The sequence below is a fragment of the Corythoichthys intestinalis genome, chromosome 18 (genome assembly GCF_030265065.1).
Source record: "Corythoichthys intestinalis isolate RoL2023-P3 chromosome 18, ASM3026506v1, whole genome shotgun sequence".
Classification (NCBI taxonomy): domain Eukaryota; kingdom Metazoa; phylum Chordata; class Actinopteri; order Syngnathiformes; family Syngnathidae; genus Corythoichthys; species Corythoichthys intestinalis.
In genome coordinates, this window is record NC_080412.1 from 38,208,129 (window position 1) to 38,226,793 (window position 18,665).

Genomic DNA, 18,665 nt, shown 5'->3' on the forward strand with positions numbered 1-18,665 from the left:
ACTGGAATTTTCGTGCGAGGCAGAGAATTTTTCAGACGGCCCCGAAAATTTTTACGTTCGCGCGTAAACGCCGATTTTCCCTCAAAGAATAAATAAAGTTTTTAAAATGTATCTAGCCCTACAATTTTGGACCGAATCACATAATTTGGTCATCAAAAATTCCGGGACAGTGAGGGGAATAAAAGTATACAGTACACAAAATTTGGTAAAAATTTACAGTTCCCGTTATATTTGCCAAAAACTTTCCCATTCATTTTTCATGGGAAAAACGGCGCGCAGTGCATCCTGAACCGTATGACCGATCGGCACCGTTCAGGTATCGAAACGACCAGAATTTTTGTGCGATGCAGGGAATTTTTCAAACGGCCCCGAAAACTTTTCCATTACGCCGATATTTTGGGGAAAAAACAAGTTTCAAAATGTATCTAGTTGTTAAACAAGATTCTTTCCGATGGATGCACTTGGTCTTGTCTTGCACTTTAAGTGGAGATGTTCTTTCCTTCATGTTCTTTATACATGTTTTTTTTTTTTTTTTTGGCCAATTTTGAACTCCTTGAACAACTACAAATCACTTTCAGCTCCGTTGACATGATGAGGTCGAACCTAATTGATGTTGTGCCTTTAATCGTGAGGTAAAAAGTCCCGCCCAGTGACATCATTTCACATGACCAATCAGCGTCATGGGAATATCTCTCACTGATTCTTCACTTGAACGTGCGTGCATGAGCGCGCGCACGAGTGAGCCAACTAGTTGTTGGCTTAGCACCTTAGCAGCTACACTTATAGCCCGCTTTTTCCGAAACATTTTAACACACTCCCTTTTCTTGCCAAAGACTCGCATGACGTCCACCGTGAAAAGGGATCCCCGTCAAAGAGGCTTGTCCGTCCCCCTAAAATGTCAAAGAAGACCACGGACTCTCGCCAAATCATAAATTAGCGCTTCGTAAGTGGAGGAAAAAGTCCTGCTATATTTTACAGCTTTTCATTTCAAGTGGGGGGGGACATAGTTTGTTAGCATCCTGGAAGGAAAGCTCTCAGAATTTTGTGACGAGTGGATGCGGAAGAAGGATATGAGGCGAGCTGGACGGCTAAAGCTAACTGGACGCAGCGCTGGGACTCAAATGTGAGAAGCGTTCAACTACGAGCACATTTCTAATCCCTCTCAAGCCAAATTGAGCTCACGACGGTCACATTTGGAACGAGAACGTTCAGGTCTTGTTCATGTTTTATCTTGTTTAGCCAGCTAACGAGGGTGACAGCGAGCGGATTGGATCGCGGACACTGGAGGCCTAGCATTAGCCGGTTTCGAGTTGAAAGCATCTCATGTTTTAAGTTTTAACACCGAATGTCAGATGATCTACTGCTGTTTGGGGTGATTATCGATTATGTGCGCACACACGCTGCGGTAATGGCAGGTGTCGGTGCGAAGATCGGCTCCGGTTTGTCCCGATTACACATACATAGTCATAAAATAGGCCAGGTTAGCTTGCTAATGCTGATTAGAAAATGCCATATAGTTAGGGACTACCTAAGAATATTTTCCTAAATATCTTAAGCAGTTAAAGAGGTTGACTTTTATTTAAACTGTATTATGCCATGCACCCTAGTTCTAGTTCGTAGAGTAAGTAAGTCGACGGCATCCTCACGAAATAGTGTGATTTAGGGCAGTCATGTCTAATAATTTTGGAATCAATATTACTAGTAGTCCGTCGATTATTCGTAGAAACGGATAAATTTGCGTTCCTCACAAAAATAGTTGCATAAATCCTCTCATTTTTCAGGATACAGTGGTACCTCTACTTACGAAATTAACTAGTTCTCGAAGTAGATTCGTATTATGGGTGCACGATATCAATTTTTTGAAACCGATATCGATAACTTCCTGCTCCTCAAGGCCGATACCGATATGATAACCGATAATATATATATATATAATATATAATTTTTAGGGGTGTCAAACGATTAAATTTTTTAATCGAGTTAATTACAGCTTAAAAATTAATTAATCGTAATTAATCGCAATTAATCGCAATTCAAACTATAAAATATGCCATATTTCTCTGTAAATTATTGTTGGAATGGAAAGATAAGACAAGATGGATATATACTAGTGATGGCCAAATGAAGCCTCATGAAGCAATGAAGCTTTGCAGCCAATTGGTTTGCACATGTAGCAAAGCTTCATTGTGCTTCATTTACTCTATGGCGCCATCAAGTGGTCTACAAGCCCAAGAGGTCAACATTGTTAAGAATTCAATGGTTATTTAATTATGGCAAAGATATGAATGTGCTTATGTTAGTAATTTAGTATGTGAACAAAATACAACAAGTGCTAAGGATAATTTGTTATTCATTTTTGTTGAGAAATAATAGCTTTCCCACAGTGGCTAGCTTTAAACGGTTTCTTTTTTTTTTTGACAATATTTCACCAGCTTTAGAAAATATTCTTTCACAAGGCACAGATGAAGCTGGGGTGCTAAAATGTGAGTGCCAGTTTATATAAATTTGGGTAGGTATTCTTTTGTGCCTCCCAGTACACTAATGGATTGTTCATATTGTTGATGTTTGGTTCAGATAGGTACACACACTCACATTTATATTAATGTAGTTCTTCTCCCTTACCTTATTGAAAGCAATCAAATGAAAATGTTCCCATACAGGGGAGGATCGCTTTTTTTTTGCGCAGTTTCCATCGCAAGCAAAGGACAAGGCTAGAAAAAAGATTGCACTGGTTGCACTGTTGCGCACAGGTCATGTAACAAGTACAGGACCCCGAAATGCACAAAATGTGAGATAACAGGCGATCGCCATTGCGTTTTGCAACCAATTTATACCGTAGTCTGTAGCCTACTGTGTTTGCAATGCGCGCCGAACGTCGGATCACTTCCGAAGCGTACATCAGATTCAGCCGGCCGGCGAGGCTTCCCACGTCATCATTTCCGGGTTCTGCCGAAATGACACGCGCCTCGCTACAAGCTTCGTGGAAACACCCCTCCCATTACTCGACACAAGCTTCGGAACCTCGGCCCATTTCGTCCCATCACTAATATATATATTCAACATACGGTACATAAGTACTGTATTTCTTTGTTATAACAATAAATCAACAAGGTGGCATTACCATTATTAACCTTCTGTTAAAGCGATCCATGGATAGAAAGACTTGTAGTTCTTAAAAGATAAATGTTAGTACAAGTTATAGAAATTTTATATTAAAACCCCTCTTAATGTTTTCGTTTTAATAAAATTTGTAAAAATTTTCAATCAAAAAATAAACTAGTAGCCCGCCATTGTTGGTGTCAACAATTACTTACACAATGCTCATGGGTGCTGAAGCCTATAAAATCAGTCGCACCCAAGCGCCAGCAGAGGGCGACAAAAGTACGAAAAACACAACAAGTACACCTTTCACTATGCTGTCATTTTAATCTGTTTGAGCGGGGCATTTGTGCGTCAATTGCGTCAAATATTTTAACGGGATTAATTTTAAAAAAATAATTACCGCTTGTTAACGCGATAATTTTGGCAGTGTATCAAATACTTGTTCTCCCCACTGTATATTCACCTGAGTTTTTGAACACCTGTAGGTCAAAAATACTAATGGTTGATTCAGCATAGACTTGCCTTTGACCGAACCAGAATTTCATGATGACATGAACATTATTATTAGGGTTGTTCCGATCATGTTTTTTTGCTCCCGATCCGATCGTTTTAATTTGATTATCTGCCGATCCCGATATTTCCCGATCCGATTGCTTTTTTTCTGCTCCCGATTCAATTCCAATCATTCCCGATAATTTTTCCCGATCATATACATTTTGGCAATGCATTAAGAAAAAAATGAATAGAACTCGAATATATACATTCAACATACAGTACAAAAGTACTGTATTTGTTTATTATGACAATAAATCCTAAAGATGGAATTTACTTTATTAACATTCTTTCTGTGAGAGGGATCCACAGATAGAAAGACTTGTGACTTTGTATATTGTGACTAAATATTGCCATCTAGTGTATTTGTTGAGCTTTCAGTAAATGATACTGAAGGCCATGCCCAAATGCATGATGGGAAATGGAACGATGACTGTGCGTAGTGGTATCAATTGATATATCTTCTCTGCGTTGGGAAATAAGGTGTTAAGAAAAAGATCAATTGCTACCTTGCTTCCCCACATTGCTTCTCATGATATTTCTAATCGTAGGGAGAAGGATTGTTAGGCTTTAGCCAATTAAAAAAAAAAAGGCTCCAAAGGCAGCCAAAATTCACTCTACTCATTTCACGCTGCCTTTTATCTCTCTAAATGGGTAAAAGGGCGCCATTACAGATTGAGCGTGACAATGCGTGAGTGGGTAGCGTGACAATGCCCGAGTGGGTCGTGCAGCTCATTCATTAATTGCGTTAAATATTTTAACGTGATACATTTTTTAAATTAATTACCGCCGTTATCGGGATAAATTTGATAACCCTACCTTAAGCCTAAACTAAAGACTCTGGATAAGTGTAACATATTATGTCTGTAACGTTAAATACAATTAGAAAAAAATTTAATTAAAAAAAAAGGCATGTCCGATATTTTTTTGCCGATTCCGATACTTTAAAAATGACGTGATAGGACCAATCGATCGGCATCTCTAGTTAATACACTCATGTAAAGCTGTCAGAACACCCATGGCGAATGAAGAGGACGCAAGGATAGACACATAGTTAGCCAATGGATGCCAGGAAGATGCTAGGCAATAGCCAATGGCAGAGCAGCTCCAAGTTACGTTGAGTAAACCCATACTGTATTTTTTGCCCATCGTGTCCTGAATTTTCTTTCATAATAAAAGCAGTATTTTCCCGTTGAGGTGTGTCGTAACCTGAAAATTCTGTAAGTAGAACGAAAAGATGTCCCGATCCGATCAAGTGCTTGGAAATCTGGTGGATCGCGCCATTTTCTAGCGACGGAAGGCTCTGTAGGCGTTACCGTCAAAGGCTTCAAATGTGTCAGTCATCGTTTAGTTTGTTACACAGCAGTCTGTGGCAACTCTTTCAAGTGAGAGGCTGCATGAGCGTCAACGTGGATTTGAGTGGACTCACTCAATGAAGCATTTAATAAAGACATGCATTTTTCTACGTTATTCTTGTATAAAAATTCTAATTTTTAATGCGGCACGGTGGGACAGTACAAAGTTTTTGTGAAATTGTGATATGCATACAGTTCTCATGTGTATCTTTCAACTCCATTTTACCCCACTTTTGTTGTGGTCTTTCTTCCAGATGAATGTTTTTTTCCACTTTTACCCGGTTGCCAAAGTGCTACAATGTTGCTCACCTGAATACCCTTCAAGGATTACACTCAGCATCATTTGTGCGGAGAGGGAGCCCACAGCGGTGCCAAAATGTGCAAAGACTCCTGACCTTAAGTGAAGCGTTCACACAGCCAAGCCTGAGAAGTGTTGTTCTCCATGAGACAATTTCACTTAATTTGCCCCAATGGAAGTGCCATCGTAGATTCAAGACACTGTGGCTTCAACTCCACAGTTTTCTGAGCGACCGGGTTGGAGCGGCTTTTTCAGCTGTGGGTTCCCCCTGAACGTGGCGAGATGGGCTCCCAGGCGCTTCAGATATTACGACAGGGCGTGTGGGCCTCACTCACCGGAGGGTGGTATGTGGACCCGCATCAGAGCACCTTTTCCAACTGCTTCCATCTCTACCTGTGGATATTTCTGCTGGCCTTCCCCTTTTTGCTTTACATGGTGAGCACATTTGTACTCAAATTTTGACTGACTACATTCATAAATGAGGTTTTTATATGTGAACGGTTGCTAGAATTAATGCTCGAGGGGTGGGAAGCTCTGGGTACCTAACGATTTGCGATACCAGACTCATGATAACGATGATCTAACGATATGGCGATACAACAGATATTGAGACATGTCTCAGGAAAACAGTCTACAAAACTAGTCAACAAAAGCTCTTTTCATCCTTCTGCTGTTAGCTGAATGAGTTTATCACTTGTCATAGAGTTCACTATCAGTTGACGGAGCTTGGGGCCTATTTGTACGGGACCTATTTTCAAAACCTTAAAATTCAAGCTGCTAGCGACCTAAAACCAAAACAGGCACAGCCCGTAGGCATATATGAGTCTCCATGAGCAGCGACATAAAAAAAAGTCTGTCGTTCCCTAATAAAATCCTGTTTAATTATTTTTTTATATAAGTATAAAAATTATAAAATTTAAAATGGCTATAAAATTCTCCGATTTTACGATTGATGCACTAAATCACCAAATGGGGAGATGACCGCCTATATATACAGACTCAATAGCAATATTTAACATATAAGTTTTTGCCCAAAATAGCAACTTAATTTGGAAAAAAAAAAAAGTTTTTTAAGTTTTCAACAGCTAATAAATCAATTTTTACATCAGAAACGTAATACTTGAGGAAAGCATGCAGAATCATCTTAATTTTACTCAACAAAAGCAAAATTTGCATTTTTCTGTATACAATCACAACTTATTTAGGTTGAATTCCACTATTGTGTAAAGATACAAAATCCAACATGGCAGCCGTCACAAAACAAAGAGCTTTTTAAGTTGAAAATTGTTGTAAATAAATGCTTAAAACGTGGAATTTCTGTAGATATGAACGTAAAACACTCTAGATTCAAAGCAAAAATCGGGCACTTATCGTTCATTTTACGTAAATATTTCAAGCAAATTTTACGGTATTGTGTAATCGAACATGGCGGCCGTCACGAAAAAGCTTTTTAAGTTGAAAATTGTTGGAGATAAATGCTTTAATCGCGGAATTTCTACAGATATGAGTGTAAAACAGTCTAGATTCTTGGTTAAAAGCAAAAGACGGGCAGTTATTGTTCATTTTTCGTAAATATTTCAAGCAAAAGTTACGGTCTTGTGTAATCTTGGTTAAAAGCAAAAAACGGGCAGTTATCGTTCATTTTACGTAAATACTAGTATTTCAAGCCAAAGTTACGGTATTGTGTAATCCAACAAAGAGCTTTTTAAGTTGAAAATTCTTCTAAATAAATGCTTAAATCGCGGAATTTCTATAGACATGAACGTAAAACAGTCGCGAATCTTGGTAAAAGCAAAAAACGGGCAGTCATCGTCCATTTTACATAAATATTTCAAGCCAAAGTTACAATTTTATCCATTTTTTTTCACAACATTTCAAAGTGCATGCATGGTGCTATTTTATATAATAATTACCCTGAATTCTCGACCAAATCACTATTGAGACACTCCTGCCTGCCTGGACGCAGTAAAACCCTCGTTCAAGTTTCACCTAAATCTGGCGTTAGAACGCAGCGTGTGTTTCAGTTAATCACAGTGAAAGCCAACTCACGGGAAGGTGTGGTGCAATGTCTGTGGGAGTTGTCAACTGATGGTGGAGAGTCTATGTGCAAAGTATTGTGATATATCATTTTTTTCGATATATTGTCACACCCCTAGTTGTAACAACACTTGCAACTAAAATCCACATTACATTTTGCCTCTATTGCCTCAACACTCAATCAACAATTAGTTTTTCACAATTTGCAGAATACTAATCAAGAGACACCACAAAGCTGACATTCTTCAAATAGACTAATTGTAGCTGCCTTTGCGAGGTCTATTATCTGGGTCCTTTGATGTAATTATCGTTGCTGTCACCACATTGTTTTGAGTTGTTAGGACCTAATCTGCTTTCTTGGCAGTGATTACGTTTCCTGTTCTCTGGCAATTGTTATATACCGTCAATGGTACCCTTGTGTTACGAAATTTCAAAAACAAAAATACAACAAGGTCTCGTGGAGCTGAGCTCTCTGAAGTTAAAGTCTAGAGTGATGTGCTAAGGTCTTGCATTACTTGCTTGATAGCCTTGAGAGTATTGGTTTCTACAACTTATGTCACATTTTCACAGGCTTTCCCCGCCAGTTTGGTGATAGCAGGCTTGTACTCCGCTGCGGTGGCAATCTTTTTCACCACCATCAAAGTGGTGAACTACCGACTGCACGCTATGTTCGACCTCGGGGAGATTGTCGAGAAGAAGCGGGCTTCGCTCACGGCCGAAGGTCCTAGGACAGAAGAAGGGGATGAAGGCTCAGGTGGTCATGACGGGAGTCAACACAGGTAAGTTAGTGATTTATGATGTGAATTGGTAGTCATGTGAGCAAACTTGGCAATACACTGTACAGTGGTACCTCGACATACGATCGCTTCGCCACTGTATGTCCTTTTTATTAGCTGTTTTTCTATTTCGCACCAGGGATATTCATGCCGGTGTGGAGATGACCGTGTTTCGGAAGGTCAACTCGACGCCTCCGGTGAGATGCAGTTCTCAGCACTCCCTGTTTGGACTCAACCAAGTGTCGGTGAGGAACATAAATTTGGTTTGGTCTAAAATGTTTTTCTTCGTTTCACATTTTTGTTTTTGTCTGTCCAGGAGTTCCTGCCTCAACTCGAGGATTCAGGGGGAACAAAGGGTTAGCGGATTTTTTTCTTCCATGCTACAAGTCAATACTTCATGTGCTAATGCATATTGTACAACTTTGGGGATTGAAACCATTTCTGTCTTTGTTTCCCACAGATATCAAGGAGTTAATGCGAGAACAGGGAAGCAATAATGTGATCGTTACCTCTGCACATCGCGAAATGCTGCAGCAGAGTTCTCAGGACACCGTCAGTAAGTCTGCAAGTTTTCTCTAAGGCACAACACTTTAAACGCAGTACGACCTAAGGGTGTAACGGTACATGTATTTGTATTGAACCGTTTCGGTACGGGGTGCTCGGTTCGGAACGGAGGCGTACCGAACGAGTTTCTGACGTAATGTAACCCTTACTTTTCGAGGCTGTGAGTCAATCGGGTTACAGTTTCTTTGTGTAGATTTATATTTACTCCGTCTTGTCTCTACTATAATGAGGACCAATATGGACAGTATATAACCCAGAAACGTCAACGGCGCGACAACGCAGTGAAACTCAGGGGTTAAAGTCAATCAGCCAATGCACACCAGTTGCAGTGCGGCCTCTTGTTACACGTCCCAGAAGCGGCTCAACGCGACCCACGTGAAAAGAACGGCAGAGTTTATTATTTGACGCGAGACGCGGCCCTCCTGCGTCAATACTACTACCTAGGATCGGGCAGACGGGAAGTCACTCGTGTAAAAATACGGTGGATCCGGTCGATTTTCAAACTAATATGCAATCGTAACTAGAGGCGTGTGAAATTTCCGATTCTTAGATTATTCGCGATTCGGCCGTGAAAGATTCGAGAACGATTCACAAACATCCAAATTCCGTTTATTGAATTATACCAGGTAATGCAGAACTAAAACACAGTCAGCGCGGTCTTCGGGATGCAATGAGGAACGGACCGAGAGTAAATATAATGTACAACTCGTGCCGCTAGATTAAAAAAAAACAATAATACCTGACTGCGGCCGACAGCTGCATCAAACAACGCCTATTTGCTAAAACTTACGGACACATACGGCTATAACAGATATCACATATATGTAGAACTAGATGCAAAATGACTGAAGACGGCGGTGTTAAAACATATAAAAAGAACTAGAGGCGAAATGAGAGACTTGCCGTTTAGTAGTTGCCGCGTTGTAAACAGCCGCCATCTTAAAGCAGTAGACTTCTCTAGAAGGCTCTGTTGCAGCGAACCTAAATAACGTTTTATCTAAAATACTCCAAAATCGACAAAATCTTGACTTGAATCTATCTTTAAATGAAGAAACAGTTTTAAAACATTGACATGTCGAAAGTAGACCGAAGAGAAATTATGGACTAATGATAGCAATTTTAACAACTTTAACGGTTGAATAAATTAATTGAATGCAGTTTAAAGCTGCTGATACAGAATGGGGACTTGAGTATTTTATTTACTGTTTCTGTTAATTTGATAATGTAATATTAGTTTGGTTTAGCCTGAGAGGATTTTTGAACAATTTTGGAACAAATGTACAACACATTAGAGGCACTGTCGAGTGGGGGTGTGGGGTGGGGGTTAAATCATTAATCGATTTATAATCTAATCGGAGCCTCGGAATCTGAATCGAATCGTTAGGTGCCCAAAGATTCCCACCTCTAATCGTAACCCACTTTTTGAGTCAATCAGATCTCTTGAGTGGTAGATCGGGGCACAGTTGACTTGTCTTTGTTGATTTACTGCTGTCTTCTCTGTTATAATAATAACCAACACGGACCTTGTGTTCAATACAAAACCCTCCTACCACAACAAAACAAGTAGGAACTAATATTCACATAGGAACTAAAGTTATACAACATAAAGTATACAATATAAATGAATACTACATCACATTTGTAAAATATAAACACACAATAAAATAATAGCCCATTTAAATAAAATAAATTGAAATGAGCTAAAACACCTGTAATTAAATAATAAGAATAATACACAGATCCTGCTTACACAATTAAATTTATTAATTTCTGTGTGGCGCTTTAACCTGAGAAAATCCACCAATAAAGCTTTTGAAAACCGTTCATAAGAAAAAAAAAAAGATTCATTGAGGCATTTCATTTGTAAAATACATGTTAAAATTTTTGTCATTGGGATTGCGTTTCTCTTCTTCTTTCTTTCAGAAAGAAAGCTGACCAATACGCGGGGTGTGAAAGGCAAATTGTTGTTGGATTATTATCTTTAAATACTCGCTACTTTTTGAGCAGAATTCTAGCTTTGTATAGGCTAATGTTCCTATTGTTGAAAGCACAAAAGTGTGTAATTAAACAACTAGCACATTTATATTTTGCATTTTGTTTTCTTACTGTACCGAAAATGAACCGAACCGTGACTTTAAAACCGAGGTACGTACCGAACCGAAATTTTTGTGTACCCTTACACCCCGAAGTAGGACCAAAAGATTATTTGGTCTGATGTGATTATGATCCGTATCCCTGTGCAGGCGCTCCGAGTGTGGTCCAGTCCTGCATTGCTGTTGCACTGGGAGGTAATTTCCCAGGTCTCATGGGACTCCCCGGAGCTCCGTCTGGATTTGGAGAACCAGGAGAATATCTGTCTGTACCCCCTTCGCCCTCCAGTCAAGAAGATGGGGGCGAGAAAGAGCCAGAAGTACCGCAGAAGATTCCAGAGGACAATGCGTTAGCTTATTCTCCCCTTGGACCGTCTGCTGAGTCTGAGAGTCTTGGAGATACCCCCCTCAGTCCCCTTATAAAGAGTAGCTTGAGTGAAGAACTAAGTGAAAATTTGTTAGGGTTGTGCCTCGACCTAGTGGTGTTTGTTCCTGGGACCGAGTACCCTGGCTGTCGTAGCGGGGTGGCGTTAGCTGCTGGCTCCACAGACAGCTGTTTCAGTGGCGGTGCCGCTGCCACCGATCGTGAGACACTGAGCACTGTCAGTAGTTACCGCAGTGAAAAGACGGACTCTACTCAACTTGAAAGTCCTTCATTCAGCCAACCGAAGCTCGCGGATGGACCGGGATGTTCTACGGGAGTAGCGGCGGGCGACCGAGGCCATGCAGACACTACGGTCCAGGCAGGACAGGATGGCAGTGATACGGATAATCTGTCGGACAGTGTGTTGCTGCGTTCCCCTTCCAAAGATATCTCCCCTAGTCAGGCTTTGGATAGGACACTTGTTGAAGGAGATGATTTACCATCTGTTCCGTCGGACATGATTGCACAACCCCCTACTTTTCCCAACTCTTCCCCGTCAAGTAGCGGCCATTCAGACGTTTGCGATTTAGCCGCCTCGGTCCCCCCCTTACCTCCGCCTCGGCAGGCCGCTTCAGTTCCCTCGAGACTGGCCCTGGGTTCAGTATGCTCTGAGCCATCCCTGCCCATATCCTCAACCCCATTCCTGCTGTCTGATCAAGCCACCCAGCAGGTTGTGCGGCCCAAGGACCTGAAGCTGCTGCGGGCCAGCGGCAATAGCGTGGGCCACAAGCCGGGCCGGCGGAAAGCTCCTCGAAGGCGAGCCGGGGCCGGGAGTAGTAGTTTTGACTGTGGCTCTTACAGGCGTCACCACAATCATAGACAACACAGAGATTACATCCCGGTGCGCAACAAGCTCGGGGCCAAGGCCTACAGCGAAAGTCTCTTCGAGGACTCCAGCGACGAGGACGACGGCAGCGACATGAGCGCCGCTTCCAGTCTAGGTTCTCAGCGCCGCTACAGTTCAGATGAAGACTCCAGTTCCTCTACCTCCTGCTACTCTCCAGAACTCGCGAACGCCAACGCCGCATTAAAGCTTCCCCCGGCCGCTCGGCCTCCTACTCCACGTGAAGGGGAATTAGCAGAATCCGTCGGCCCCTCGCATTCCCACGCTGCTCAGCGCTCATCGAGCACAGCCAGCGCTAAGACTCACGCCAGGGTGCTCAGTATGGACGGGGCGGGTTCCAGTCACAGCAGCGCGGCCGCTCCGCCTTCTGCTTCGCACACGATGCCCTCTACTTCCACCCCTGCGCCTCGACCTCTCACCATTTCCAAGTCGGACTTGGAAGCTCGCACCCTCCAGGTCGATTGCTTCCCTGTCTCTCACCCTCATCGGCTTGATTCTCTCGGAGGTTCTTGGACTGGCAATCAGATGGGCTGGCGAGCAGGAGAGTTGACCGAAGAGGGTGCAGTTGGGGGAGGTGAGCTGATTTTTTGGGTTTTAAAATGTTTATGCTTCATTTCCAAGTTTGTAAAAATCACTTCTGTCTTGCTTGTCCTTATGTGGTCTGCAGTGTTGTTAATAACGGCGTTACAATATAACGGCGTTACTAACGGCGTTATTTTTTTCAGTAGTGGGTAATCTAATTAATTACTTTTCTCATCTTGGCAACGCCGTTACCGTTACTGAGGACGGAAAGGCATGCGTTACTATGCGTTACTATATTGGTCGAAAAGTCTGAGGGAGACGGACTCACCGAGACGACAGAGCAGGAGTATGGAGGAGACAAGAAAGTTGTGACGCCGAGCAAACGCGATGCTAGGTAGCTCCAATAATACATGTTGTAGCCGATAGCTAGTACAAACTACGCGAGCATGTTATGGTAGATATGGTAGATATGATAGATATCACACGTACTGTACATGGATATAACTAGATGCAAAATGACAGACATGGCACTAAATGAGTTAGTAGACAGCCGCCATCTTAAAGCAGTACTTTTTAGGATGGCTCTGTTGTAGAGAACCTTCCTAGCGAACCTAAGTAACTTTTTATCTAAAATACTTCTAAATCGGCAAAATCTTGACTTGAATCTATCTTTAAATGATGAAACAGTTTGAAAACTTTCATATGTCGAAAGTAGAGAGAAGGGAACTAATGCAATAATGGGAGCAATTTTAACAACTTTTAACAGCTGATTCAGGGTAAAGGGTAAATTAGGGTAAAGAATTGGGCTCGGGCCAATTGTACCAAAAACCTTCACAAAAAACTTCACATAGTGTGGCCAATGTTTTTTTTTTTTTTTTTTTGAGGAAAAAAAAAAAAAAGTAATTATCACCAATTACTTTGCCAAGTAACTAATTACTCTTACATTCAGGCAATTGAGTTACTAACGCAATTACTTTTTGGGAGAAGTAATTTGTAACTATAATTAATTACTTTTTTTCAGTAAGATTAACAACACTGGTGGTCTGTAACTAGGGGCGGGAACCTCTGGGTACATCAGAATACTATATGATTTATTGTGCTGCAAAGATTAACTCGAGTATTTCTATTAGAAAAATGCTTCGAATCAAATTCTGCTTCTTCGAGTATTCGTTTAATTAGTCCCGTTGTAAGGGTTTGTTTTGGAAGTGTTTGCGTTGAGCTTTCTTGATTTGGGTGGATACACTGCCCTCAAGTGGCAACAGTGAATACAACACATTTAACATGGCAGAATCCAGCTGCGCCCTGTTAAGACCAACAGAAGTTTTTTTTTTGACCTAGTATTTTTTTTATGCATTCGTAATATAGTTTATAGGTTTATCTAGCCGTTTCTTGTGGGAATATGTGTTTGAACGATTTGTTAAGAGCAATTTAAAAACAAAACAAAAAAACATGGCAATTAAGGTAGTGGACTTTTGCTATTCAAGTTAGCCCATGGTTCTCTTGTTGTACTTAGATCCTCATTTATTCTTTTTGTTATACCGTTTTATTCTAAGCTTAGGTATTTTAATGTATTTTTTAGAGCTGAAACGAGTACTCGAGCAACTCGAGTAACTCGAGTTTAAAAACTGATCCGAGTAATTTTATTCATCTCGAGTAATCGTTTATTTTGACAGCTCTAAGCATCACGTTTTGCTCGGACTACTTTTAATGCGGGACAACGCGCTGTCACGTGCGGAGAGGAAGAAGGGGGAGGGGGGAAACTTACTGCAGCTGACAGCCGCCACAAACGACGCCGACGTTGCCAAATACTAGCCCGCACGATGCTAAGTTGGTAACAGCTAGCGTCTGATGCGTCTCATAAAGATCACATGTATGTTGAACTAGATGCGCAATGACAGACTCGGCCGCGTCTGGGCAGCGTTATTAAACAGCCGCCATCTTAAAGCAGTAGAGCGCTAAGCGCTAATAAAGAGCGCTAAGCGCTAATAAATAAGATTAACGTTACTGTCGCTACTAGCTCATGTAAAGTTGGCCCTGCGGAGGACTAGGTTTCAATTAATTATGACCACTGTCGTTGCGTGGCTAACGTGTCGTACATACAGGCTTTAACATAACATAGCATTGTGGAGTGATGAGGGTGTAAAATAAAAACTTAATCATGCTAACTATCAATTTTAGCTCAGTAGTCATTGCTGGATAAACCACCAAGTAGCACTGGTCCCTAATGTGCTCCAGTACAGCCTGTATCATACATTTATTTTAAACACTGCAAAAACTCAAAATCCTATCAGGACTTACAGTTTAGACTAACTTAAAACTTAACTAGAACTTAAAAATGGCTTGACACAAAGAGAAATTCAATTGAAACACGTGGGAAAAAATCCTAACTTTTAAGTGATGTGTGTTATCAAGCGTAACGGCATTTTTAGGTAATATATATATATATATATATATATATATATTTTTTTTTTAAATAAGATCTAAAAGTTTTTTGAGTGAAAGCAGTGAATTAGTCTTTTTTTTTAAATTCTAGCTACAATATACATCGAAAATAAAGACATTGATTGACTGAAAATGGTTCAAGATTAGATGAAATGTCTTGTTTTCTCATGTATATTTATAATTGCTCTTCACCTAAAAATATATTTGTTTTATCCGATTACTCGATTAATCGATAGAATTTTCAGTCGATTACTCGATTACTAAAATATTCGATAGCTGCAGCCCTAGTATTTTTAAATGATGACCCAAAAAGACATAAGAAATCCCAAACTTTTTTTTTCAAAATTTGTATTGTATCGTATTCAAAATGCTCAACGAGACTATTTGAAGCTTGATAACAAATTGAATAAATATACTTGGTAGGATAAACACTCAACAGAAAAATGAGACTGAATAGTTTTATATATGATAAGACAACAGAAACAGCAGGTATGATCATCGGCGTTTTTGTTCTTTCTACATACTGTGGTCAAAACATGTTATATACAATGACAAATCTGGAATGTCTTTTTCCTCAAGTTGATGAAATAATGCATTAGCTTGCGCTAAATTTAGTGTTCGATTCATTCCGCACTTTTCAAACTCGCTCACTCAATCCAACCGGCCTTTGCTTGCTACCTCGCCTCCCTCTCCTTAGGTGGTGCCTCGCTCTGCAATGCATTAAAAATGTTTCCATTATCTCCGTCCTTCGTGACCTCACAATGGCTCCTGGGATATGTAGTTTTTTGAGGTGCTTTCGGATTTGAAAAACGACATTAAATGATGGAAATATGGACTGAAACACATGATCCATGCAGTGTTTTAATGTTTGTTTATGAGGGAAATAAAGCTATAAATCTCAAATGAATGAATGAATAAATCTCCTGTTTGACTTCAAGTAAAAACTGGTGTGGACCTCAACTTCCGGACTGTCATTGAGACCAACCACTGGGACGTGGGTGACATAAATACAGAGTGACGAGGCTTCAAAGATAATATGCGTAAATGTGTCGCCACCAGCACGTCCGGTGTTAAAAGGTTAAATAAACAGTGACACCTTTTTAAAGCGATATATCAATTCTTGGTGGGAGCATATCGATAAACTTTTGAGCTACATACAGTAGTCCTGGAATATATAACACCTTTTTGAAATATTGTCACACCCCCATTTGTCACATGTCTTGATGCATGAACGCATGAAAAAAATCTGATACTTGTCACGTATGGGCAAAGAAATCAGATTTGACATGCGTTGTGAACGTAGCATCTTTCTATTGCCAACATTTTGGTGTCATACATAAAACGTGTGAGGTTGTCTTTAATATCCTTATGGGTTGAAAACCCAAATGTCCCAGACAGTACCATATTTCGTACGGTAATTTATGAACTGTAAACATCTTTGCAGCTCTGGCACCAGAAGATGGCGCCAAGCATGACTCTGTCAGCAATGTGAAGAGGACACAAGCCATTCGTAGGAGACACAATGCAGGAACCAACCCGACACCCCCGCCCTCCACTATGGGATCCCCTCCTAGGTCGGTGCTGCTAAGCTAGAACAAGTTATTTCATTTATTGTGTTTTATATTTGATATTCGATCTGATGTACGCTGGACTTGTCATCGCTGTCTTGAAACCATTAGCCTCCAGGACCTCCAAAGGGCTCGGACGTCCTCGCACTCGCGGACCCGCACCCTTCCCTCTGCCTTACAGTTCGCCTCGTCACTACTGCTCCCCCGCAGCGGCATCCATGAGGCCTCCACCTTCGATGACACATCAGAGGGGGCTGTGCACTATTTTTTTGACGAGAGCGGTGAGTTTGCACCTTTTCAAGAAATAAGCGTGACAATTTCAGAAGCTTTGCTCTTTTACTGTGTGGAGATTAATGAGAAGATCAATGCGACTTTCATGTCTGTCAGTTAAATAGGAAGAGAGGGACCAGTTCAGAATCAAAGCAGGGACACAGCTGGAAATTGATTTTTTTTTTTTTTCTCGCACTGTTATTCTGTTATCCATCAGGAGTGAAGAGATCCTACACGTTTGGACCTGCTGGAGGAGGTTATGAGGATCCAGTTCAGTAAGTTCAACCGTTATTTTTAACTGTAATGCAGGCTTAAATTGCCAGCAGGGCCGCGAATGAAAAGTGGTATTTGGTATGTGTCAAAATAGATTTTGCCATTTGGCATTTTTTTTGCCATGTGGCAAAATGTATTTTGGCAATTGTCATTTTTTGGCCATTTTTCCTTTTTTGGGGTATATGGCAAAATGGATTTTTGAATGTGGCTTTGTTTTTGCCATGTGACCTTTTTTTTTGTATGTGGCAAAATTGATTTTGGCATATGGCATTTTTTTGCCATGTGACTTTTTTTTTTTTTTTGGTGTATTGGCAAAATGGATTTTGGCATGTGGCTTTGTTTTTACCATGTGGCATTTTTTGGTTTGTGGCAAAATAGATTTTGGCATGTCATTTTTTTGCCATATGGCATTTTTATTTTGATATGTGGCAAAATAGATTTTGGCATGTAGCTTTTTTTTTTTGTATGTGCCAAAATGGATTTTGGCATGTGGCCTGTTTTTTGCCAAATGGCATTTTTTTATTGTTATTTGGTACAATGGATTTTTGTATGTGGCAAAATGGATTTGGACATGTGCCATTTTTTTGGTATGTGGCAAAATGGATTTGGGCATGTGCCATTTTTTTTTTTTGTCAAGTGGCAAAATTGATTTTGGCATGTGGCTTATTTTTTGCCATGTGGCCTTTTTTGGTATGTGGCAAAATGAATTTTGGCATGTGGCTTTTTTTTTTTTGCCATGTGGCAAAAAGGATTTTTGCATGTGGCATTTTTTTTTGGCATTTGGCTTTTTTTGGTATGTGCCAAAATGGATTTTGGCATGTGGCTCATTTTTTGCCATGTGGCATTTTTTGCCATGTGGCCTTTTTTGTATGTGGCAAAATGGATTTTGGTATGTGCCTGACTTGGGCACATACCATACCAAAAAGCCACATACAAAAATGCATTTTGCCACATACATACACATAAATTGCTTTGAAATACAAACAGATTATAATAATACAATGTCATTCTTGCAGAGAAAGGGAGAGGCAGTCCCAATCCTCAAGCTTCACCTCCACAGAGGTCCAGGAAGGAGCACCGGTCTTGTCCATGCTGCAACCAAGACCAGTGGTCCTACAGGGCATGCAGGTGCGCAGGGTGCCATTGGAAATGCCCGAGGTTAGTGCTCTTAATTTTTTTTCTTCAGTGCAAGAATCCTCACAAACTCATTTTCTGCTTCTCAAACCTTCTTCAGTTTGACCTGGATCACGAGTCTCTGCAGGAGTCCCAGGAGAACACGCTGATGATCGAGGAGAAGACAAAACCCAAACAGTACTATCGCTTTTGGGTGCTGCCTGGGAAGTGGGTCAGAGTCCGCTATGATCGATTAGCGCTTCTGGCCTTGTTGGACAGGTAAGAAATGTGATGTGATATATGCAACCCTGTTACACTATACAAAGCAGTAACAATATTAGTGCTGCAACGGGTAATCGATTAACTTGAGTAATTCGATTAGGAAAAAAGCTTCGAATCAAATTTTGCTGCTTCGAGCATTCGTTTAATTAGTAA

The 18,665-nt window shown here is 40.7% G+C and overlaps 1 protein-coding gene across 3 annotated transcripts in view; it reads left to right on the top strand.

Moving 5' to 3' along the window:
* The first annotated feature begins 726 nt into the window (after positions 1 to 726).
* Positions 727 to 18,665, top strand: part of LOC130906375 (pecanex-like protein 1) — a 56,477-nt gene continuing 38,538 nt past the window's right edge. The window contains exons 1-12 of one of the 3 annotated variants that reach the window (XM_057820644.1): positions 727 to 1,123; positions 5,264 to 5,742; positions 7,915 to 8,123; positions 8,260 to 8,365; positions 8,437 to 8,476; positions 8,581 to 8,676; positions 10,928 to 12,616; positions 16,451 to 16,580; positions 16,686 to 16,855; positions 17,062 to 17,119; positions 18,134 to 18,275; positions 18,352 to 18,509. In XM_057820644.1, the coding sequence (XP_057676627.1) occupies positions 5,590 to 5,742; positions 7,915 to 8,123; positions 8,260 to 8,365; positions 8,437 to 8,476; positions 8,581 to 8,676; positions 10,928 to 12,616; positions 16,451 to 16,580; positions 16,686 to 16,855; positions 17,062 to 17,119; positions 18,134 to 18,275; positions 18,352 to 18,509 (2,951 nt within the window). In that variant the 5' untranslated portion in view covers positions 727 to 1,123; positions 5,264 to 5,589. Of the gene's footprint in view, positions 1,213 to 5,263; positions 5,743 to 7,914; positions 8,124 to 8,259; positions 8,366 to 8,436; positions 8,477 to 8,580; positions 8,677 to 10,927; positions 12,617 to 16,450; positions 16,581 to 16,685; positions 16,856 to 17,061; positions 17,120 to 18,133; positions 18,276 to 18,351; positions 18,510 to 18,665 lie in introns of all 3 variants that reach the window. The other 2 variants (XM_057820646.1, XM_057820647.1) reach the window with 2 other exon arrangements.